The sequence below is a fragment of the Eucyclogobius newberryi genome, unplaced genomic scaffold (assembly GCF_026437365.1).
Source record: "Eucyclogobius newberryi isolate DKJ021-1_F unplaced genomic scaffold, fEucNew1.0.hap1 SCAF_15, whole genome shotgun sequence".
Taxonomy (NCBI): domain Eukaryota; kingdom Metazoa; phylum Chordata; class Actinopteri; order Gobiiformes; family Gobiidae; genus Eucyclogobius; species Eucyclogobius newberryi.
In genome coordinates, this window is record NW_027315779.1 from 22,976,551 (window position 1) to 23,001,909 (window position 25,359).

At 39.2% G+C, this 25,359-nt stretch overlaps 1 protein-coding gene across 21 annotated transcripts in view; it reads left to right on the plus strand.

The window, feature by feature from the left end:
* Window positions 1-25,359, plus strand: part of dlg2 (discs, large homolog 2 (Drosophila)) — a 141,617-nt gene that overhangs the window by 14,562 nt on the left and 101,696 nt on the right. For 18 of the 21 annotated variants that reach the window (XM_072446835.1, XM_072446838.1, XM_072446836.1 and 15 more), the window contains 2 exons: window positions 10,712-10,860; window positions 17,287-17,355. In XM_072446835.1, coding sequence (XP_072302936.1) covers window positions 10,712-10,860; window positions 17,287-17,355 — 218 coding nt within the window. Of the gene's footprint in view, window positions 1-10,711; window positions 10,861-17,286; window positions 17,356-18,421; window positions 18,552-20,261; window positions 20,676-25,359 lie in introns of those variants that run through there. The other 3 variants (XM_072446859.1, XM_072446861.1, XM_072446858.1) reach the window with 3 other exon arrangements.

A 25,359-nucleotide genomic window follows, 5' to 3' on the forward strand; every position in this document is an offset into this window, starting at 1 on the left:
ATAAAGTCCGAATTGCGTCAAATTAGAATCAGTTGTTAAACTCTTTGCCCTAAACCTACTTGAAGTGAAATAAATTCATTTGGCGCCACAGCGCCCCCTACAGATTTTATATGGAGGTTAAATGTTTAGTTTTGCGAAATTATATGAAATTTGACACACAACTCAATTTTAGCATCCCCATCAAAAAAGTCAATGACTCATGTCATAATTGTTATGGCGTTGCCGTAACGATGACCGAAACCTTTCATGTTATTCCAATGGGGAAATCGCCAGAACATGTTTACACTTTAGACTTTCACAAACTCCTCCCAGGGCGTCAGCCCTATTAACCTGAAATTTGGTGAGACTCATCTTCAAGACCATCAAAAGTTATCCACATTTTCATTCAAAGAGTCACGGTGTCTGTGCGGCAAAGCCGCACATTTTGCCAAGAATTCAAAATAAAATTGCTTTTTGATGGTAAAACAAAGGGGAGAAGATGTGACAGCGTCACAGATTCAGCAGTAGGCGTAATAAAAGGACAATTGGGGCGCGTTAGCGCCCCCTCCTCTTGCGGCGTGGCGGCGGTGTGGCGGCGGCGTGGCGGCGGCGTGGCGAGGGCCGATCATTGCCGCTTGCGGCTATATTTGTTATTATTATTGTTATTAAGATTATAATAGTTTTCCTATAAGAGTGTTTTTATAAGTTAGCTGTTGTTTATTATTATTATACTTCTGTACCTACTCTGTGTTGCAACGCTTAAATTTCCCCATTGTGGGACAAATAAAGGTTATCTTTATACAGAAGATAAGATAAGATAATCCTTTATTGTCCACACATGGGGAAATTTCATTGATACAACGCAGGTAGATACAGAGGAAAAGAACTTATAGGAAGTTTGAAAAACACTCTCAATAGAAGATCTCTTACAAACAAAAACTCCTATAGACAAAACCTCCCATTTCCTAACAAGGGATGGAGGGGAAAAATAATAAAGATAAAAATAAATAAATAAATACCATTGCATGTGATCACGACAGTAATTGCACATGAATTGCACAGTAATTGTACATGAATCACGACAGTAATTGCACATGAATATGACGGAATTGGGTACATGGTTCCAAGTACAAGGCAAACAACAGAGTGAACCATGCACAACCCTGCCTCACCCCTCTTTCCAAGATCAGTCTGTCAAGTGACAAAGTTAATTTTGATTCTTGATTTTGGACGATTGTAGAGTGCCCCAATATTTGTATTATTAAATCATCCATTGTTTTTATTTGGTTAGCACCTTAAGTAGTGCCAGCTAACAGAGTCAAACGCTTTCTCAGAGTCCAGACTTATTAGTACGGCTTTGTCTTGTCGTTTCTGTATATAGTTCATTATGTGTAAAGAACCGCTTATGTTATCCTGTGTTTGTTGTTTGTTAACGATCCTGTCTGATCATTGTGAACCAAATCTGAGAGTATTTGTTATTTTCTTTAGGGTCAATGTTTTTCATAGCTGTACATAATATTTACTTTTATAATACTGCATTTGGAGCAGACGTTTTGATTTGTCAATCTTAAATACTCTATTTACATAATAAAATTACTATGTATAATGATCATCATAATATTTTTTCCACTTCCACAAAACCTAACATGAACAATTTTTTTTTTAGTTTTTTCAGTGAAGTGGTTATAAAATAATAACAAACATTTGTTTGCATTTGTAGCTATGGTGTTGGTGGGAAAAGTTATAATTTATCTGTGATTTTAATCAACTCGGGAAATGATTTATGCAAAAAGACCCAAATTAACACAATGATGAGAAAATTATAGTCATAACATAGCAGTATTCATCATTGCTGTGCACACTGTGCTAATAATAGTGTACTGGTACAGTGTTATCGATTCAGACAATGATCCCATTAGTCTCACACAATCAGTGGCTGTTGCCTGGTGAGTCTGTCCCATCACATCATATGCTGTTAGGGCAAGTGTTTTGTCACCACTGTCACTCGCTCTGTCTGTCTAAGTTCTCTTTTCCCTCTTATTAACATCATGCTGCTGCAGAATTATGGTGCTGTTTATGGTTCTCAGGGTGCTTTGCCAGGCTATAAAGTGGGACTGCAGACACCATGGGCCCCCTGTAGATCAGTGGACCTCATTTCAAGGCTGAGAGCACCGGGATATCATGATCTAAAGGCTTTGACTGAGAGGATATTCTTGCAGACCAAAGTTCCTGTTTAAAGTTTTTTATTTAGTTTTGTATACCTCAAGGAAAACCGAGATATGGCACTCAATTTTCCCCCAGTTTATGATTCTATTATATATTCTATTATATATTCTATTTTTGAACATGCCAATACCAATACAATTTAGCATCTTGTATTATGTTTTTGTATTGCTTTGTAGTGCTTCCTCATAACCAAGCTCAATCAGATCAACTGCAGTTTTAAATGTGAAGATGTTTCGCCTAGAGCTGGGTTTCGATTCAAATTTCAAGAATCGATTCGATTCCGATTTTTACGTTTCAAAATCTTTTTTTTTTCTTCAAATTTTCTCAGATTTCATCCGATTTCGATCTGATTTCCGATTCGATCCAATTTCGATTCGATCCGGGGGTTAATGTTATTAAAAAAGAAAAATATATTTGAACCGTTTCCTTCACTTCATGACTGTGTAGAGAAGCAACATATTAAAACTAGTATTATATCAATATTAAGCAGCAAATCTTACAAGTATTGGTAGTTACTGATGGCTGGAAGACTGATGAAAAGGTTAAGGGTCAATCTACCTTCAAGAAAGATAATTCAGGACAATAAATGGAGGACATCATTGAGGTGACTACCTCTGCAACAGTGGATTCCTACTGGGACACTAACCAGTGCATTATTATCATGCTTGAAAATAATTAAGAATTCACCCAAAAGCGGTTGCTACCAAAAGCATTTTTATTTTAAAACTGCTCACACACTGCCAGTACTGAAACTGGAAGTATAAAATGTAAACGTTGAGCATTTTTCAATTTTTTTCTTTTTTTCCTTTTTTTTAATAAAAAAAAAAAAATCGATCTTTGGATGTACGAATCGATAATCGGTAATTAATATGCGAATCGATTAAAAATTGGAAAATCGATTTTTTCAACCCAGCTCTAGTTTCGCCACTCATCCAAGTAGCTTCGATCCATCCATCCTTCTTCCGCTTCTTCCACAGCAGTCCAAGCAGGAACTCCCAGATTTCACTTTTCCCAGACTTCACTTTTCCCAGACTTCACTTTTCCCAGACACTCCTCCAGGGGAATCCCGAGACGTTCCCAGGCCAACCGAGAGACATAGTCCCTCCAGCGTGTCCTGGGTCTTCCCCGGGGCCTCTTCCCGGTGGGACCTGCCCGAAACACCTCCCCAGGGAGGCGCCCAGGAGGCATCCGGAACAGGTGCCCGAGCCACCTCAGCTGGCTCCTCTATGTGGAGAAGCAGCGGCTCTACTCTGAGCTCCGCCCGTGTGACTGAGTTCCTCACCCGATCTCTAAGGGAGCGCCCAGCCATACGGCGGAGGAAACTCATTTCGACCGCTTGTATCCTTTCGGTCATTACCCAAAGCTCATGACCATAGGTGAGGAATAGGAATGTTGACCGACCGGTAAATCCAGAGTTTTGCCTTTCGACTCCTTCACCACAACAGTCCGATGCAGCGACCGCATCGCTGTAGACGATGCACCAATCCGCCTGTCAATCTCATGTTCCATCCTTCCCTCACTCATAAACAAGACCCTGAGATACTTGAACTCCTCCACTTGGGGCAAGGACTCCCCACCCACCTGGAGAGGGAAAGACACCTTTTTCCGAGTAGCTTCTTCAGTTCAATTTGGAGTTTTAGAATGTTTTCTTTTCATAACTGATGCTGATCTTAATCCGGAGCTTTTGATTAGCTCTGGCAATATTTTAGAGCTATTGTATTGGGCTGAATTTAATCAGATTAGATCAGATTATATCATCTATAACCTAATTTAGTTAGAATTATAGGTAAAAATAAAGATGCCGAAAAGTCATACATTGTTTGTAGTCCAAGGATATTTGGAAGTTGAAGATATTTTGGGTTTGTTTGATTATGGCTAAAATCATGATAACCATTATTTGAATCATAATTAAAGGTGGTATGGACGATTTTTTTCAGCAATTTTTTATCATATTTCCTCGTGGCGTAGATAAATCATTTGTCCTGCCACGTATCAATCATAAAACGCACCTACCGCTCACCTGCAGCTGCGTCAGGCTCGTCCCCACGTTTCCGCGTGCCTAAGCGCATGGATCTATCATAATATAGTTCCCTCAGTGTACGGGGCAAAATGAAGACGGAGAAAGACAGTTCGAGCTGACGCAGAAGTGGACAGAAATCTACGGGAGACGAGCGATGCGCTCCGTTGCGCTAATAAACAAACGCACGTGTGTGTTGTATCGGTCCGCACGGGGGAGGGCGCATGCGCACTTCCGCCTGCGTTCGCAAATCGCCGAAAAATCGTCCATACCGCCTTTAAAATAACTATTTCAATGAATTACTTGTGTACTGTCAAAATTCACCTGCAGAGAAAATACGGCCCTTATATATTTCATTTGTATTGTTTTTTACATATTATTTATTGCTCTATGTGACATATGGTAAGGAAATAATAGTTTGTACTTGTTCGATTGAGATGATTCTACATTGGAGTGCGCTCTCACTCCTGCAGTGAATAGAGTGTGGAGCCATGCAGTGTCACCTCTTGAGTTTTGGAGGTAAATCTGTTTTGCACACTTCAACGTTGTTCAAGAACTTGTTATAGTTTCTATGGAAACGCCATGAGCCAAGTTGTCCTATTTGACCTCAAGTATGTAGAAAGCAGTCTAGAAAGGATAAATTAACTTTATAACTTGTGCATTTAGTTAAACTTTGAAAAATCAATAAATCCAACCCAAAGTTATTGTGTTGGTCATGTGTACAAAGTACCGGCACATCTGTACAGTTACTAATATTAATTCAAATGGTCTGTTAAATGTAAACACTGTGATTCACCCACCCCATATTTCAGTCTCCATGGTTTATGCAAATAAAAGATAAGATAAGATAAGATATTCCTTTATTGTCCCACATGGGGAAATTTCATTGGTGCAACGCAGGTAGATACAGAGGTAGATACAGAAGAACAGATCACTTATAGGAAGTCTGAAAAACACTTTCAGTAGAAGATCTCCTATAAATAAATAAATAAAAACTCCCATAGACAAATAAATAAATAAATACCATTGCATGTGATCCCGACAGTAATTGCACATGAATATGTGTCACGACAGCACATAGATTGCACATGAATTTGACAGTAATTACACATGAATTGCACATGAATTCCAACAGCAATTGCACATACGACTGAATTGCACATCAGTATTAGGTTAGGTCAGTATTGCGACGGGATAACGTGACGATCTCCGGGTAAGACGACTGTTGTCCGCAGTTTCATGAGTTCCTCCTTTGTGGAAACGCGGTACGGCGGGGGAGCCGGGGGACTCAGAGCCAAGACACATCGCAACGACACGACGAAAACACTCAATCCAGCCGAATAAAGTCAAAACAAGTTAATTTAAAGCGATTCCAGTGCGTGTCCCGATCGTTCGTGAAGTTCCTCTTTCATATAAACGTGTACATAAACGTGTACCGACGACACGCCGTACTTTAGCGCGGCCGGAGGGCGCGGGGGGGCTGGTGGGCTCGCTCGGAGCTAGCTCACGTCACAACAACACAACGAACGCAACGAAAAACGCTCAAATCCAGCCGAAAAAAGTCAAAAACAGTTGAATTAAAAAAACTATTCCAGCGCGTGTCCCTATCGTACAGTAAAATAGAAAAAATATACTAACTATATTTACAAAATATAGGAGATAAAGCACAATAAGTGTGAGAAAGAAGAGAGCGTTTACACCGGGCTGCCAGCTGTACCAGCTGGACTTTTAAATCATAGTGTGAAATATGCAGCAAACAGGTTAGTAGAAGGTGAAAGCTCAGCACACAGAGCAGTTTGTAATAGTGCAGTTGTGTTTCCCCCCCAGCCTGACCAATATTTGACTTCACTTTATCATCCAGCTATAATTGTCATTGTCAAGTGATTATGTTCTGTTTGCAGGTTGAATATTCTATATTTGTAGTTTGCAGTGCCTTTATGTTTTAACTATGTTAAAGGTGGATTGTGCGTGCTGGAAGCCTCTCAGTCCTTTTTCCAACATAAAATATTAAACTAGAACGCTCACTGCTGTCTATATTTACCGGAACGCTCTCAGGCTGGTAATAGTCAAGGGTCTAATAATGGAACTACTACCTCACAAAAACTGTGCCATGCCACGTGCCCTGTGATTATATTGAAAACAATTGATAAATGTGTTCATCAAAACTGATTCATTTTCTTGATAAGGCAAAAATGTTAACTGTCTGTGACCCAACCTCTCACATAGAGGCAATAGATATATCAAAACATTATCTTAGATTTTTTTTTCCCTTTTGTGGTTAATTTGAACTTCAACCAAGAACATTTTCTTGCACATTCTTGATACATTGTGAAAGTATTGTCTGAATATCGTTGTCAAGATACTCCAAAACAATTGAGATTGAATGTTTTATTTATTTTTTTGGTCAATAATTACCCAGCCCAATCTTGGTATACAACCAATGCAATACAAAGCAATAACATACTATAACAAGTATTATAACATGGGATGTGTTTTTTATTTTCAATGTCATTTTTATTGCTTGAAAATCTCCTTGCCCGTACTAAAACTGGCTTTGGCAAACAGGCGCCCTTTTCTCTTGTTTTTGCTTTGTCTATTAAAATAGTCTTAAATGGTGTTTTAGTGTTGGTATTATTCTTCAGGATTGTCGCATTAAAGCTTGTCATTGTAAGTGCAGCCATCATTGTGTGTGGTGTTTTCCTTGAGGCTAGTCTGAGCCGGAAGAATGAGCAGAGATGTATTAGTAATAATTGGTAGTGTGTGTATGTGTTGGAAGATGGAAGGATTAGCTGGCACCTTAGTCACTGTGGGGGAGGGAGAGGATGCAGCTGGAATAATGCTCCCCAATGAAACACAGCCAAACAGGCGCCATCACTGCAAACCCCAGCCCACTCCTCCCACCTCTTATACAAGAGCGCAAGGCTGCATTGTGACACTGTACAAGGGCTGTACACAAGGCATTGAAAAGAAGCTATCTGTAAAGTAGCATGCAAACCGTATGCTCAAAAGGATGAACATCTTACATCCGTTGCTAAAGATGCTAACGTTGCCTCGGAAACCTAAAAGGGGGCGAAGCCTCAGCCATCACTGTCGAGTACTTCAAAGCAGAAAGTAGTATTTGGCCAAGTAGTTTTAGACCAATAATGGCAGACATTTACTTTAGGTCGGCAGTGAGAGCAGTTACAGCCTTCAAATGGAACACATGGAGCCTTAATTGTCTTTAATTGCTTAATGTGAAGAAAATGTCTTTGTTCTCAAGATTCTGTCATTCTTGTCAAGTTTTGCTCTTTTCTTAAAACAGAGAAAAGTACATTTTACACTCAAAACTTTCAACAGTACAGTTTGTCCGCACCAGTGTAAGTTCACGATCAACAACTTCATTATTCTAGAACAGGGGTGGGCAATTATTTTCCTCCAAGGGCCATATTCGAATCCAGGCAAGTAGCGGAGGGCCGGCCCGCAATCATTGGTGTGAAAAAAAAGAAATCCCAAAAATTCAATATCAAATAAAACATCACTTTTCTGTCAAATATAGGCTATTGAATCTATTATTTAATTTACTTTCACGTCATATTTATTAAGGATACAAGTGCAGACAGATGCCTGAGGGCAAAAAAAGGGGGAATTTTTTTTTTTTTTTAAATATTACTTGGACAAGCTTGGCGGGCCGGATTGAAAGGCTCTGCGGGCCGGATGTGGCCCGCGGGCCGTAGTTTGCCCACCCCTGTTCAAGAACAAGCACAGATGGACACGGATATGTTCACTTATGTGTTTGGTCAGGATGCAGTGAAGTGCTGTTTTAAAATGAATTACAGTACACATCAATTAATGTCAGATTTAATACTAGTAAATTGTCTGATTTGAATTAACCAGGGCTCTCTAGGAGAAAGGGGATAAAGAAAAGTAGCAATGTTATATTGAAAAGCGAAGTTCAGGCGGGGCCATCACGATGCATGTGACACTGCTGGGAAAAACACTCACCAGATTGGGATTTGGTCATTGTGTTTTTGATAATGCCTCTGGATTAGTGGTTAATGCCAAGAGATTATCCTATACTTCAACTGTTGAAGTATAATTACATGATTACACATTTTAGCAGCACAGTTGATCCTGTTAGATAACTTGCTGGTCTGATGTACATCTACGAGAGGTCAAGGCAGGAGCACACAGAGATTTGAGATTTGGAGCAGCAAAGTAAAGTTTACACATCAGTAACAAGGCAGTGATGCCCGCGGTGCTTTTTTGCTTTGACCAAGTAAAACTGAGAGTGCAGTGTTGGAGTTAATTCAGTTGATTAATTAACTTTTTTCAGCCATACAAGGCAGCCAAAACATAAAACAACAAATATGAATTCTGCTCTTTTTTATTTTTTAGATATAAAACATGAAAAACAAACAAACGTGAGGGGAGAAGCATTCTAGTACAAACGCCTGTGGGTGATCCAGACTGCACAACTGAAGAAACTGCAGTAGTAAACTACCTTTTTAGCCATAATCTGATTAACATATATATATATATATATACATACATACATATATACATACATACATACATACATACATACATACATACATACATACATACATACATACATACATACATATATATATATATATGTATGTATATATATATGTATGTATATATATCTTTTTTTTACAAGCTTTGTGTTTCTGTACATTGTCCCTCCAAATAAAGACAAAACTAAACTTAAATACTGTGGCACTGGCAGCTGCCCTCCTAAAGCTTCTCAGTGGCAGACAATATTTGACAAACCCCTAATTCCTAATATGACATGATGGGTTGTTCAAGGTCATACAAGTGAGTTTGCTGGACTTTTTCCTAAAGGAGCTGGTTGAAATAGAAACCTGCCATGTGGAGTGGAAGGACATTGTCTGCATTGAAGGAAACGGGCAGAGGATTAATCTTGCTGTTCGCATCGTGCATCTGGTACAGTGACAGCACAATGCTCAGAGTGTAGCACGCAGCAACATGACTGGAGAGAGCAGAGAGGTCCAACTGCACCACTGTAAGTTATTAGGTGTAAAGCTGCTCATGTCCTCTATAACTGTTTATATGCTTTTTTGACTGTATGAATAGCATATAATTATACAGATTGCAATGTGATATTTAATGTTTTCAAGAGTACAGTTTTTTTCTATGGTGAAGTATGTTATTGTAGTAATGGTTATATTTACAACATAATTTTGATGTATTACTTCTCTGCCAGTGTAGATCAATGTAAGTGATTTGTACTTGCAGATTCTAGTTATAATGGATAATATCGACAATGACACAACCAAAACATTTGTTGGTTATTTTTTCTGTTATCTACTGTGGATCAACTGAGTAGCATGGGGGACAAAAACATGACCCAGTGTTTGGTGCTGAATGCTAATAGCTTGTTTTTATTAAGGTCCATTTAAATGTAAATGTGTCTTGTATGTGCCAGGACTACAGCATCAGACTGGCGTGGCAGTTGTTGAAGGCTTAGTTTCTTTGGTTGAACTTTGGGCACCCATTGACATTAATGTGTCTGGGTTTTTGAAAACAATAGCTCTTGTGTAGAAATGACCCACAAAGAGCTCTCTTGAGATCTTGGATGCACTATTGTTGAGGAAGATGGTGTAATGAGGCAGAGATAGATGTGTCTACAGCACTGAAGGTTATGTGGCTGTGACTCATACTGAACTCTGCAATAACAATGATTCCAGTGTCATTTACTGTAACTGATTTTTCTGACGTCATTACAAAATGTTGGTAGGGCCTGGTCAATGTTATCTGGTGGTTTGAGCGGTTGGAACGTTGTATGAATATGGTGTGTGTGTAATTGTAAGTGGTTGCAGAGGCTGATGGCACAAATTGGCAGCCTGGCTTCTTTCAGTCAGGGGCAGTTATGCCTTCAGAAAGTATTTACCATCACTAGGTTTATTTTGAATGAATAATGAGGTTTATCAGGTATTTATGTATCATACAGTGGCAAGTGAAAATGATGATAGTTGTATTATCTTCTTAGCTCTGAATCCCACCTGGATAACCACAGACATATGTAATCATTGTGACAAATCTTAAAAACAATATTTGGCTATGGTAGAATGCTAACATTTTTAACATGGCAATTCATGTTTGATTATTGCATATTTACAAGAAAGCATTTAAAGTCTTACAGTATATTGTGACATATTCTTGCAGCCTTTTGGTGTGCACGTTTAGTGAAAATGAATGACATTTGTTTTGGCTAACTTGGTTATTTGTAAATTATAACATTTAGCCTTTCAGACCTGCCAATGGTTAATTCAACAAAAGAAATTAGTAAGAAAAGTAACTGAGCACTGCATTGCTGATAATGCTGTCCTATTGAAAGTGATATGCCTCATATGGAAATGTGTGGGAAATAAGCAACATTTTACTTCAAATGGTAACCAGGATCGAATGTAGTCTTGTTTGTGTAAATCTGAGGCTGAATTGAATTTGTGTGGGCTGTTTTTGCAGATATCCAAGAGTTCTATGAGGTGACGCTGCTGAACACACAGAAGAGCCGTGAGGAGAAGCTGGAGGAGGTCAACCACATGGCAGAGCAGTGGGAGAGGAGTGTGTCTGGGCTTGACACTGAGCCCCAACACTCTGCCTGTCCACTGGAGGTGAGCTCTTTTCACACTGTCTCACTGCGGCTCACAAAACTTTGCACTCTTTGAACAGAAAACAGGAGACGTAGGAGGAGCTACTGTCACTGCTGCAAGAGAAAAGGGAGAACAATAACACAGTCAGGTTCAGGGTCAGAAAAAGAGACTTGTAGTTACATTAATCAATTTAAAACACTGTCCCAATAGACGTTAGGTTATCGTACATTTTTTCTTCATACAAATGCTCCTGACAAGAGAGTGCCATATTTATTATTTTGTTTATCTGGAAGGTTTATCTTAGAACTGGATCAATAAGCTGAATCAACAGAGAATAAGTTAAGAGAGAACATTTATTTGTCCCACATTGGGGACATTCCAGTGTTATACAGTTCAAGAATGGCAGAAGAATGGAAACTTGCAATAAAAAAATCAAGATGAATTAAATCTAACTCGACACTGAATGTTAAGTTAGATTTAAGTAACCTAACCCCAAAAATACAAAGCTACACACTAATACTGTAAGTGGCTATGACAATGTTTATAAAGTGCAGCAAATGGACAGAATAAATAGAAGATAAATTGAAATCAGTGAGTTGCACCACATTGTGTTACAGAATTGCACATTACTACTTGTGGATGACACATGGACGGGGCTAGCACTGCTAGCAGTGTTCACTGTACAGTCTGACGGCAGCAGGAAGGAAAGACCTGCAGAACCTCTTCAGACAGCGAGGATGGATCAGCATAGATGTGAGGTTAGCCAGGACCCTTCTGTCTGCAGAAGTCCACCACTATCTCCTTGGTCTTCCCCACGTTAACGAGGAGGTGGTTCTGGATCTAATAATATAAGTAAGGTTGTGTTCAAAAAAGTCGATACAGCGATATATCGTCACGGAGTATCGATTTTTAATTTTTTTTACTAGTTTTATTTTTTTCAAGATTTTTGTTGCCCGTAAGCTTTGTTAAGACAGGAGAGGCCAGGGTGAAGTGGGGAATAAGAGAGAGGGGAAGACACGCAGCAAACAGCCGGATTCGGGACCCGAACCCACGACACTGGCGTATGTGTGCTGTGGCTTAACCACTCGACCACCGGGCAGCACACAGTATCAATATTTTTAAACAACATTAATTTATGATGAATTGTCCAGGCGGCCATTTAGAAGCGAACTCTTAAAGAAGGGCGCGCTGTTACCGTCCTGCAGGAAAAGCAGGAGCTGCTCAATCTGCCGGAACACAAGCTAATGACTGACGTGCAAACGAGGTGGAATCGTTCTTTTGATCTGCTGTTTGTGCCGCGCTCCTCTCGGAGCTGTGGACCTGATCAAAAGCTCCTCTGGGCAGAGGTGAGAAGGAGCTGTGGACCTGATCAGAAGCTCCTCTGGGCCGAGGTGAGAAGGAGCTGTGGACCTGATCAGAAGCTCCTCGGCCGCGGTGAGAAGGAGCTGTGGACCTGATCAGAAGCTCCTCTGGGCAGAGGTGAGAAGGAGCTGTGGACCTGATCAGAAGCTCCTCTGGGCAGAGGTGAGAAGGAGCTGTGGACCTGATCAGAAGCTCCTCTGTGCAGAAGATGCTGCTGCAGCATGTTCAGACCAGGCCAATTGTTTGGCAAGAAACATGCAATACTTTACTAGAATGTGTTCCATATATTTTTATTTGGATCAGTTTGTTGGATGTATGAAGTTATTAGAGCATAATGGATTTATTAATAAGTGCTTTGTGGATAAACATGAAATGACATACATTTTCTTATCCAGAGTTAAAAAAATACCCATTTGGTAAAGTTTTAAGACCCTTTTTTCAAAAATGTATAGGGATACGTATTGTAATGAGGGAATTGTATCGAAATATACAAGTATCGGGATACGTATCGTACCATGACCTCTGTATTGGGATACGTATCGTATCGCTAGGGTCTTAATACCCAGCCCAAGTATAAGGCTGTAAAATTTATAAAATTTCAATTGCAGTTATGAGTATTGCCCTAATGGATTACAAAAATGGCATAATCAATATTATTGGCATGAACTCGTTTATTGCACGGGCATGTGTTGCTCATGGACAGTACCTCTCCACAAGTAGAGCACGTTTACAGTGTATTTCTGTGAGCTACACCACCTACCTTCATTTCATCTGTTTGATGCCTGATCTCTTTGAGCAAATATTTGTTTGAGTAATTATGATTATTATTCATATTAAGCAAGTTTAGTATTGACATTTCTAAATTTCTATCAATTGTCAGTAGGCTTTTTAGGCTTTACATATGCTGGCTCATGCATACCCTAACCCTAACTTTAACTAAGCTAATCCTACTCAAAACAGATTTTTGTCATCAAGCTTCTCTATTATTATAAAAAATCTTTCTGTTATTATTCTATTCAATTGTTTTCAGCACAGAGAAACGCAAAATACTTTGTGAAACAAGTTTATTGCATGTTGTGGTGGCTGCTTATTACAGAATAGCCAAGCTTCAGAGTCTGCTGGTTTGTACTTAGAAAGATCTGTTTCAAAGGGTTTGTGGAGATGTGATGCAGTAATTGGAGCCCCTCAGGGCCAGCCTCAAAAACAAACCAGTCTCCCTCTTTCGGGTTTATCAGAAACTCTCTGAGATTTAGTTTAGTCACGAAGCTTCATAAGAATCATGAAGCTTCACACAACTTAAAAGTTAACTTCAAGTTTAATACTGCGGTGTACACCGCCTGTGCAATAGCCTGGTACAGTATATTTATAGTGGTCTTTGGATGTGGCGGTTGTCCCCTGTAAAATGTGTTGGATTGTGTGTGTCTGGTGTGAGTGCAGAGCACATAGAGCTGATGTATGTGCACATACTTGCACTGTGACATTCTAATTAAGGGGAATGAATAGAGGGGACTGAATGGTTGAGGGGCATGAAAGGCCGAAAAAAAGCATGACAGCTAAAAATGTAGCCCCGCTTCCAGGAAATACTAAAAAAAGTAGATGCCTACATTAGGCGTCTTTCCTGTTCTGCCATCTCACAAATTAGAAGCTAACGGATCCGGTGGGCTTTATCTGTGTCTGTAATGTCTGGTGTGAACATGATTCAAGCACTTTAAGATGGAGTCAAGCCTGCTCTCAATTATTTGCATATTTATGAGAACAATGTATTATTTCGACCAATATTCAACCTTAGTTCAATGCTTCTGGGATCCTATTGTCAAAACAGACATTTTGCACTTCATCTTGCCCAATTCGTAGTTTCTTGCAATATTGTTGCATTGCTGTATAAACTGTATTTGCTTGTCTCTGGCCACACATTGTGGTATATTGATATGCATATCTCATGACCCAGATCTGACACATTAGACTGGCAGATGAAAAAAGCAGTATTATATAAACATCAATATGTAGGTCATTACCTTTGGGTACCTTCAGAGCTTTATACATGGCTAAAACAAGCCCATGTGCTGTATGGAAGACTGCAGTGGTCTTAAGATCATCATTATCTGTACCTACTGTTACTATTGATACTTTTCTTGGAAGAAGACCAGCCTATTTAGTAATCCTTTAGTAATCCTATTAGTTTACGCAGCCACACCATTTGAAGCCTTGTACCTGTTTATTTCTTTTACTGTAGCCAATCAGAATACACAGGTTTAAAACTTCTGAACAAGCAGGGTTCACTTTGCTGATCAAACTGAGAGGGATAAGTGAAAGGATTAGAGAAAATGACCCAGGGTTAGGTCAGAAGTACACTGCTGTTACTGAGACATTGACCTCTAAAGATTGAGCAAATGAAGTTGAGATGGAAAATAAAATGAATATATTTTTGATATTAATGCGTTCCCGCAAATGATCAATATTGATACTATAATATTTATCATGAGTAAGTAATATTGTGCGGAATCGCTTGTATAAAGTCATTAAAATAAAGATTAGTTGGTTGATTAGTCAGTTTCTTAAAGAAAAACAAAATTGCTATTTCAAAACCCTTTTTCTTTTTACCTTCTCTTAATTCCCTGTTTTCCTGCAGAAATATACTGATACTGTACGTTAAAATTAGAGCTGGGTTGGAATAATCGATTTTCCGATTTTTAATCGATTAGCATATTAATGACCGATTATCGATTCGTACGTCCAAAGATCGTTTTTTTTTTTTTTTTTAATTAAAATTATTTTCTACATTTCCCTCAGTGAACTTCAATCTACCTTCAAGAAAGATAATTCAGGACTCCTGGATTATCTTCCTTGAAGGTAGATTGACCCTTAACCTTTTCATCAGTCTTCCAGCCATCAGTAACTACCAATACTTGTAAGATTTGCTGCTTAATATTGATATAATACTAGTTTTAATATGTTGCTTCTCTACACAGTCATGAATTGAAGGAAACGGTTCAAATACATTTTTAATAACATTAACCCCCGGATCGAATCGAAATCGGATCGAATCGGAAATCAGATCGAAATCGGAGCGAATCGGATGGGATCTGAGAAATCGAAAAAAAAAAAACGATTTTGAAACATAAAAATTGGAATCGAATCGATTCTTGAAATTTGAATCGAAACCCAGCTCTAGTTAAAATCATAGGAAGTACTAATAAATACAGACATATATATAGAATAAACGTCCTGTTATATTAGTTTCTGACCAATAATAAACTGTTAAAGGCGCAATGGACGATTTTTCGGCGATTTGAGAACGCAGGCGGAAGTGCGCATGCGCACTCCCCCGTGCGGACTGATACAACACACACGTGCGTGTTTATTAGCGCAACGGAGCGCATCGCATCTCTCGTCTCCCGTAGATTTCTGTCCACTTCTGCGTCAGCTCGAACTGTCTTTCTCCGTCTTCATTTTGCCCCGTACACTGAGGGAACTATATTATGATAGATCCATGCGCTTAGGCACGCGGAAACGTGGGGACGAACCGCACGCGGCTGCAGGTGAGCGATAGGTGCGTTTTATGATTGATACGTGGCAGGACAAATGATTTATCCACGCCACGAGGAAATATGATAAAAAAAAATGCTGAAAAAAAATCGCCCATTCCACCTTTAAGCTTGTATACACATGGTTTATAGTTGGGGCTATAATTACATACAAATCTGCATGCAAATTAAATAATGTGATTATTAATTAATCAAATTTCCCAATTATGATTAATCTGATTCATAATTTTAATTGATATACAGCACTATTTATAATATGTAACTTTAAAATAGTCAAATACAAGCTTATATAGGTGTACCATAGATGTGCCAGTGGTTTATTTCTGGCTGTGAGGCTTACGCCATCCAAGCTGCTAATGAAAGACTTTAGAAAGTAACAGACAGACTGACAAGCTAATGATGACGCCGTCAGTGTTAACTCAGGTAACACTATTAATAACTGCACGGCTAACCTCTGTTACCTACTTCATGTTTGATCTTTGAAATAATGACAACTATAAAATATAGAATGAGTTCAAAATACCTACCAAATCAGGGCAGAAAGTATGCTTAGGACAAATTATGCACACATAATTTTTTTGCACAATGCACTAAGAAATGTGTAAACCTTATAATAGTATAACTACACATTTACTTCACTACATCAGGAAAGTTGTATGTGCTTCACCGAATATGCCTTCAAATTAAGATGTCTATTTTAAATGTGGGTACAGTATATTGACATTTTGTTGTTTTGAAGATATAGTTTGTAGTAAAAGATGCTACAAAAAGAGCTGATATAAAGGGTATAAGGGGATATTTACGCACTATTATGAGGTTACTCCAAAAAATACCCAGATACCTTATTTTCCGGACTATAAGTCACACCAGCCAAAAAAGGCATAATAGAGAAGAAAAAAACATATATAAGTTGCATTTTTTGGGGGAAATGTATTTTATAAAATCCAGAGATCCAAGAACAGACATTTCATCTTGAAATGCAATTTTAAATAATAACAGATTAAAGAACAAGATGAATAGGTGCACGTATGCTAACATAACACCTTCAGCTACATACACAACGAACTGTGGTAAGTGTCTGGTACGTTAACGTAACAAATTAACAATTATTCAGATAATTATAGCATAAAGAACATTTTAACAAGTTTACCAAAACATCAGTATTACCCCAAATCACTAAATCCATTGAATTCTTCTTCCTCTGTCACTTTTAAACAACTTCACAAACTCTGGAGGTAGAGGAAGTGCTGATTCTTCTTCTGTGTCTCTTAAAGGCTAGAGCGCCCTCTTGCGGTTGTCGGTGTGAAAATAATCAACATGTGAAATGCGGTTGCCAAGGTGAAAATTAACGAATAATATCACATACAAGTCGCTCTGGAGTATAAGTTGCACCCTGGCCAAAACTATGGAAAATACGGTATAGAAATAAAATTGAAGTGGCATTTTTACCGTTGCATTTCCAATACTATAAACGAAGAAAGAAATACAATAAATACATTTGTGAATGAAGTTAATGTCTGTCCGTATATATTGTTTCCAGCAGAGGGAGCAGAGTGGCTCAGACCCCGGTGGAATGGATCGCCCAGTAAGCAGTGCCAAGACCGCTGAGGTGAGTACTCTAGTTGTGAGAACATCTCTGAACATCCCACTTCATATCCATCCATATCTACACTGCTCTCCATCCCATCATTAGTCACAGCATGGTCCTACCGCCGTGCACAGTATGGCCCACATCTGTACATAGTAATTTAACACTTCCTTGGAAAGCCACTCACTCCTCCATAATCCCTACAACAATGAGCTCACAAAACTAAATGAGATTGTATGGGCAATACGTGCTTTGACAGCCTGGGACCAGAATAAATAGTGCAGCGCCAATAACATTTCATCCCCGGGGTCAAGACTGTGATGACATAAGCTGTTTCTTTCTACTGAGAACGCAAAATGACAAGTCTTGGTGTTTTTGATAGCTACTAATGCTTTGCTTCTATTTCTTACAAGAAGTAGAGAAATTGATTGAAAGTGATTGGAAATGCCTTGGATTTGATTTAATGCTTGATTATATTTTTGTGTGGTGGCTTGCTCGGCTGACTCACAGTTTTAGAACTTTTTCCAAATCAAGAGCAGCTTGTGTTCGTTGGAGTATGTCTGTTGTAACCCCGCTGTGTGCCTTTTAAAACAAATAAAATATAGCCTCAGGAACGTATGCGACACGGTGAGATTTGGATTATGCATACATTTGTAATACACCATTCCTGCTACTGCTTCACATCCGTGAGCTTTTCTGGCAAGCCAGACCCTCGTACATTCTGTTTAAATGGAGGACGGCTTGGACCAGACTATTTTTGGACAATTTGTTCATATTGACTTAAATGATACCTTTAGCTTTTAAGATGTCAGCGATGGCCATGTTGTGGTGTCTGGGTTACAGCCCGCCCGGTCATCCTTAATTTACAAAGAGCATGCTATAACCTGTGTTGTAAATCCTTCTAAAAGGCTGTTAGACACAAACGCAGACACTCAAGACCAAATTTGTCCCATGTAGAACTCATGTACACAGGCTGCCGCCCGAACAACAGAGGTTAAAGTATTCCCTCTTGCTAATGCAATAAGTCCAAGTGGCCTGAGCCTCTCCACCTGAAAAGATTATCTAGCCTCAGTGGACAGTGCGAGTCTTAGCTAGGCACATGTCGTCAGTGGCAGCCACGCCAGGTTGGGAGTGTATGGACGCTGCTTTCTCCACAAATGAAAGCTGTAATTAAGGTCCAATTCTATGAAAGACCTGAGGATGACTCCAGCCAAAAGGTAGGTGACCTAACGCGACCATTGATTAAACTCAAGATGCTTCATAAAATTCAGTCTCTCGTATTTAACTCGTAAAGACAGCCGAGTCAAGTATTGACCTGATTTCAACCTCTAAATGTTTTCAGATTATGAGCGTGTATATGTCCTATGGCTGTTAGACTTGTTTTGTCTCCGAACAGCTTTGAGTCTCTGTCATTACATGACTGTGGAAAAGCTGCAAAATAATTCCTCCTCATTTCTGTAGCATCTGCTGTACATTCATTGGGAGTTTGTGTAGTGATGGTGGTGGAATCAGATGATCGCATGTGTTAAGTGGCGTGAGGATGGAGATAATATAGTGTACCCTTTTGTTCTATATTTTTGTGGTTCTGTTTTAGTTCTATTATAAATTCTTACCATTTACCATGAAGAGGTGTTCTTAAAGCATTGTTTTTGCATTGTAATTGCTTCACAAACCAAAGGGATTTTTTTCTGTTCAGTGAAGCTGTTAAGGACCAATTTTTGTCACTTTTATAGTACATGCATGAAACTTTGCGAGATTATCCATTTTTGGATATAGAACCAAGCGGACTTCAACACCTGTGCCGAGCTCTGCGCATGTCACAACATACATGGTACTGCTGAATTAAGTAATGTTCAATTATCACATGGATTATAAAGAACAACATGTATTCTCAATTTTCAATGCAATAAGGGTGTCGCGTGACAAGATATTTGTAATTGGAGTTTGATTGGGGATCCCTGTGGTCCCAGAAAAATATTCGTGTTCGCATTTTAAGATAAAAAATGAATAATCGTAATTCCCAAATAATTTCGAGCTTCTTCTTAACTGTAAATTAGAACACATTAAAATACACTATTAGTCAGCATTCATTTGCAGCAAATTGTGTCCCATTAAAAACAAAAACCTGTGCACTAGCGCCCAGTCCTCTCACAGATTCTAAATTGAGATTATTATATACTAAAGATATATCTATATATATATATATATATATATATATATATATATATATATATATATATATATATATATATATATATATCTATATATATCAATTGTCCAGCACTAATAAGAGTATGTTTGACATTGATATCCTCATATATAGAAATTACTTTTATCTAGAAAAATACATCTAAACAGTCCAAAGGACAGAATTGCCACATAAGTGAACCACAACACAAGCACTTTTTGTTGAATGCTGTGAAAGATTCAGATACATTGCTGTAGCTGTATGGGTCTTATTTATCATTGATATTTTATTGATAAGTAATTTTGGAGCATCGCTGTTATTGTTTAGGTATTGCTGGGAGATTGTTTTTTTAAGATTATTCTAACTGTTTCAAAGTTGTGTGTTACTCTGTCCATTACATAAGATGAAATGCTACTCTTGCTCATATATACTATAAACGTATAATGATAAAAACAAGGCATTGTTGTTCTTCATTTCCACCCTAGTCACTGGTAATCCCGGTTTGCCACTCGTTCCCACTCACACAGTAAAGACAGCTCTGCCAATTAAATTTAAGTCAGTAGTGTTATTATTAAGTTTCAGCAGTCGACCACAGCAGCTAATAGACATTAAGACGGAAAGCTTGGGAATCAAATTCATTCCGCTGCTCTGACGCTGTCGTCCTTCACTCTCTTCCTCCGCACTCGCTCATCCCATAGCGCTGCTTTACCGTTCAGCTCTGAGACACAGGCGAAAGCGAGGAGGAGAGCAACTGAGACTAGGAGACAGGGGATGGATGAGAGGGAGGGAAGAGCCATGAGCATTTAAAGACCGTACAGTAGGTTTGCATGTGTGTACAGGCTGATGCGGTGATGGCGTTAGGAATAGTGCGAGGCTTCAGCGCTGTGGAGGAGGCATCCCAAAGCCCACTGGGGGTCCACATGCAGTAACGTGTCCGCTGTGGTTCCTCTCCCCCAGTGTGTGTGTGAGTGAGTGCTCTCCTCCTCCTCTGCTGATTTTTCTGCAAAGCTTACCTTTTTCTTTGGGCTTTGCTTCCTTTATTGGTATCTCTTTTCTTCATCATTCCTCTTGTTTGCTCCAGAGGTGACATGGTTTGTTACATAGGCTGAGAACTCCGGGTGACATGGACTGTCTTTGCATTGTAACAACTAAGGTAAGAGCCACAGAATCAAGTGTAAGACTGAGAGAATGAGCTTCGTGGAAACCAGAGTGTGCAGTGAGCAGGAGGACAGAAGCTTGGTTTGGCATGTGCATGCGTTTGTATTATTGCCTTTCAGGTTTGAATTTGAGCCAAATCATTTTTACTTCTTTCATTTAGTCCATAACCGTGCTGGTCAGATATATATTCGGATGGTTGATTTGTCAAGTTTGATCTGAATATATGATTCATGCTTCCCTCCAAATCCAGTGATTGTGTGAGCAGCCTTAGGCTTCTTGGCTATTTGCAGAGACATGACAGCAGAAGTTGAATTGAACTTCTGTCAGCCAGCTCTGCTGCAGCTCTTGCACTCCCTGTGAGCACCTGAAAGAGCTCTATCCTTATGTTCAGCTCACCTAAATGAGGACCTTTTTAAAAAATAAAATAGTTTTTTACTGTTATATCATTAATATTGGAACTTAAAAGAACAGCTTCTTTGAACTTTTTACTCAAGTAAACGGAACTAATATGAGTAATTACTGCCTCCAGACCTCTAGACATATGAATGAAATGACTCTTCATAAATTACGTCATTGTTACATAATCTTTTTCTGCAATAAATGTGTACTTTGTACTTTTCAAATTGAGATATCATTGCTTCATTCAGAAGCATTTATGCAGTTGCAGGTGTTTTTCACAGCTTATATTATTAGTGTTTGTTTTATTTGCCTAGTCTCCACAGATCTAGATCGTAACTGGCCTGGATGCATCACCTTCTTGTCTCCGTGAAGATGGATCCGATTGATACCACACAGTTATTACCAAACACAGCGCGCTTACATTAACATAATTTTTTTAATGTAACATTTCGGTTCTTAGATTATTTCTGCACATTTTCTTTAAGAATTTAATTATTTCCCGAATCTAAATTAATTGGCCTATTTTAAAGCCTTATTGGCTAAGTATTTTTCATATCAAATTTGTATGGTCACATAATTCAAGTCAATTTACATGACCAAACAACAGTCTTGTTGGGGTTCAAGGCCCTTCATTACTGCTTGAGGGTGAAATTGTCTGTTATGGTGACAGAGCTGCCGGGAGTCTTCCAGTGTGGTTTGGTGGAATATTTAGCCTATCGCACGTTCTCAGCAACGTCTTTGGTTTGGTTTAGCAAAGCCGTACTGCTCTCCATCACTCAGCGCTTGTAAATATCAGTTGGCGAGTGGTCTGCACTCGTCCACCCAAGGACTATGGATTTTACAAGTAATCAAGACAACCTAAAACTGGTTCTGTAAACGTCTGGATTGGTCAGGAGTATTAGCAGTGGTCAGAGTGTTTGTGTAGGTGAAGGGTCAGGGTATGTGAGATTATTGTGGTGTGATGCGAAGTAGACGAGAAGAACGAAGAGCGCCTCCGGCACAAGCTCTTACCAGGGCCGGGCACCAAACTCCACTGATGCACAAAACAATCAAAAGATCACGTCACAGCCTGGGGTTGTGACAGCATCAATTCATGATTAATGGTTAAATTTTTATGATTCATTGCATGAGTTGACATGTTAACTTTGACAGCTCTAGTCTTAACACTTGATGCGGTTTGTAAATAGTATTTAACATCCATGCAAAAAGTGATTTTGCTTGTGGCTCCCCATGAACTAACTTCAAACTTTCAGTTTTTAATTTATGCAGACAATCTGAAGTAAGTGATTTCATGTTGGAGAACACACAGCCACAAGGACTCATGGTCAAAGATGCTACTGAAAGCCATAGTGAAATATTTAGGGCTTTTTCGCATGAAAGCTATTGCCACATGAGCGTCAGCATCTGCTCCAGTCCATGCTATAAAGATATACTTCAAAACCACAGTTTTGGTAAACAGTTGTAATTGTATTTGAGTTCTTGTGCTTTGAAACATTTTCTATATCTATGCGGAAAAATACAAATTGTCAGAGGGGAATGCACTATACAGTTGTTTCCGGGGTGGTGATGTTTATGGTGTTCTTTATTCTGCTCAAGAGCTTTGTGAATGTTTGAACAAGTCACTTGACAAGGATTTAACTGTAGTTCTAAAGCAAGCTTCTCTCTTGACAGAAAGCCAGTAGCACATGATCAGTATCTTGATCCTTGTGATAATTGTGATTATGGAGTGTCGGGTATTAACAAGGAATAAATTGGATGGTATTGAATCTATGTAATGGTATTTCATTCAAAGGGGAATTATGTTTTTAGTTTACCTAGTGGTAAATGGCTACAATTGTGTTCTTTATTGTGCTCTTTATATTCTGAAATCAAATCAAACTAATTCTGCTGTATTTCCTTGGTTGAAAGTGCTGCATGTCGCCCATGGCTTTGTGGGATGGGCCTTGAGGCTTGTATGACATCATTGTGGACATGCTTTATGTAAGTTTTTACCTCAGCCCACACACTACATATGCCAAGAATAGTTTTCCTACTAATTCTGCTGCATTGACTGCCTTTGTACTTGTGACTATTACCTCTTTTGCTCAGTAGAGGCACATGCCTACTGCTTTTACTGCTTATGCCATATACACGAGTGATCTGCTGTGACACTGGTGAATTTTCAATTCAGCTCCACTTAAGTATTCTGTTTTCCATAATGAATGTGCACTACTGCAGAATGAGATGCAGTTTTCATTCCATAGCCATGTTATGTAATACTTTGGAGGCATGATGAGTACTGTGCTGTAATCAGTGTGAGAGGAAGTGAACAAAAGTCACCGGAAGTAGACGGTCCTCTGTGAGTGTAGATACACCTGTTTTAGCTGCGTATCGTCAAACAGTATCTGTGCAATAGGATAGTGAAAACATGGACACCCTGATAGTTGAAATCCGTACCGAGTATCAAGTCTTTTGCTTAGTAGCCAAATTAAGAGACATAATGTATGTACATCAAGAAACCTACTCAAAGGTACATGGCACCCCCTTGTAGCCTAAATCAGCGCCTATTATATTTAGATAAAACTATTTGAAATAGCTTCAGTTGTAGTCATCTGGACTAAACGATACATTACAACTCTCATCCAAGAGTCATTCTCAATCTGCGAATCAAAACCGGGAACTCGGGTATAGAGTCGTCTACCTCTCCAGGGATTCACTCCCAGGGCATTTGGATACTAATCAGTTACACAGAGAGGTGACAGAGTGAGCCAGGTACAATAGGAGGCTTATTGCCCATTAAAGGACTGATAGTAAACAAAGAGGTTTTGTTTCTGGTTAAACCAATAGCACCTTGGTTGGTGTTATCTGAGTAAAATCCTGACCAAGCTGAGCTCAAGATCTGGAGATTGGTCACCGGTTTCCCCAGCGACATTGAGGGCTGGGTCAAATGCAGAGGACAGTAGAGTTGACCTTACATTACCTGTCGGTTGTCTGCCTGTCAAACCCACAATACCAAGCATTGTACCTGCAGTGTTATTGAGTGATTTGGATTTTTTTTTTGCTGTTTTGATCCCACTAATAACCATCTTTCAGTGGATTGTAATAACTTTTATAGGTCCACATAACACCCTTGACCTCACTGCAGTGTTTCAGAGCCACCACGAGTCTCCGCCTAGTTAATTAAGGATCAGCTTCTCTTTAGAAACCTGATGAGTTGACTCTATGGCCAGTCAATAACATCGATTCACCAATTACAAGCCAAGAAACAATGTGGAACAAGAAGTCTTCATTTGCCTTTATGTACTTGTCGCTGTTTGATTGGGATTTACAGAATACATGGTGAATTTTATGTTTCAGCACAAATTAAACGCAGAAAGCACTTGGCAAACTGAGATCTAAAAATGGAGTTGTCTTAGAGGGATATTTTTGTCACAAGCTGAGCAGAGGACTTCAAGGTGCAAGAACTGTATTTGAAGTTGCACTGGGCATAATTCTTTTACACCATTTATGCAACCATAGGTAAAGTTCCCTCCAGGCGTGAATCACACATTATTTACACCCAACATGCTAGATTGACTCTGCCCCTGCATCTTTCTAAGTTAAAAATATCAAATTGGCTGAAATAACATTTAAAATCATGGAAGAGTTTTTGTATTTTTTTTTCCGGCGATTTGAGAACGCAGGCCGTGCGGACTGATCCAACACACACGTGCGTTTGTTTATTAGCGCAACGGATCGCATCGCATCTCTCGTCTCCCGTAGATTTCTGTCCACTTCTGCGTCAGCTCGAACTGTCTTTCTCCGTCTTCATTTTGCCCCGTACACTGAGGGAACTATATTATGATAGATCCATGCGCTTAGGCACGCGGAAACGTGGGGACGAACCGCACGCGGCTGCAGGTGAGCGATAGGTGCGTTTTATGATTGATACGTGGCAGGACTAATGATTTATCCACGCCACGAGGAAATATGATAAAAAATTTGCTGAAAAAAATCGTCCATACCACCTTTAAGTCACTAGTTTGACATCTGTCGTTTTCCAATTCCCAACACTTTTTGTGCTTATATAAACTGCAACTGCAAGATTTTGGAATGGCCAAAAAAATGATATATCTAAAATAATAATTTAAATAATATATTGTTTTCCAAAGACAGACCATCATTGTGGTCCTGTCCCCAATAGTCCTAGGCCCCCGCTGCCTAGCTAGGACTAATGCTCTAAAAAGAACTGTTATGTACAGAGTTGTGGAGCAGGCTCCCTGTAGCCTCTTAATGATTCAGGTCAATAAACTGTGTTTCAA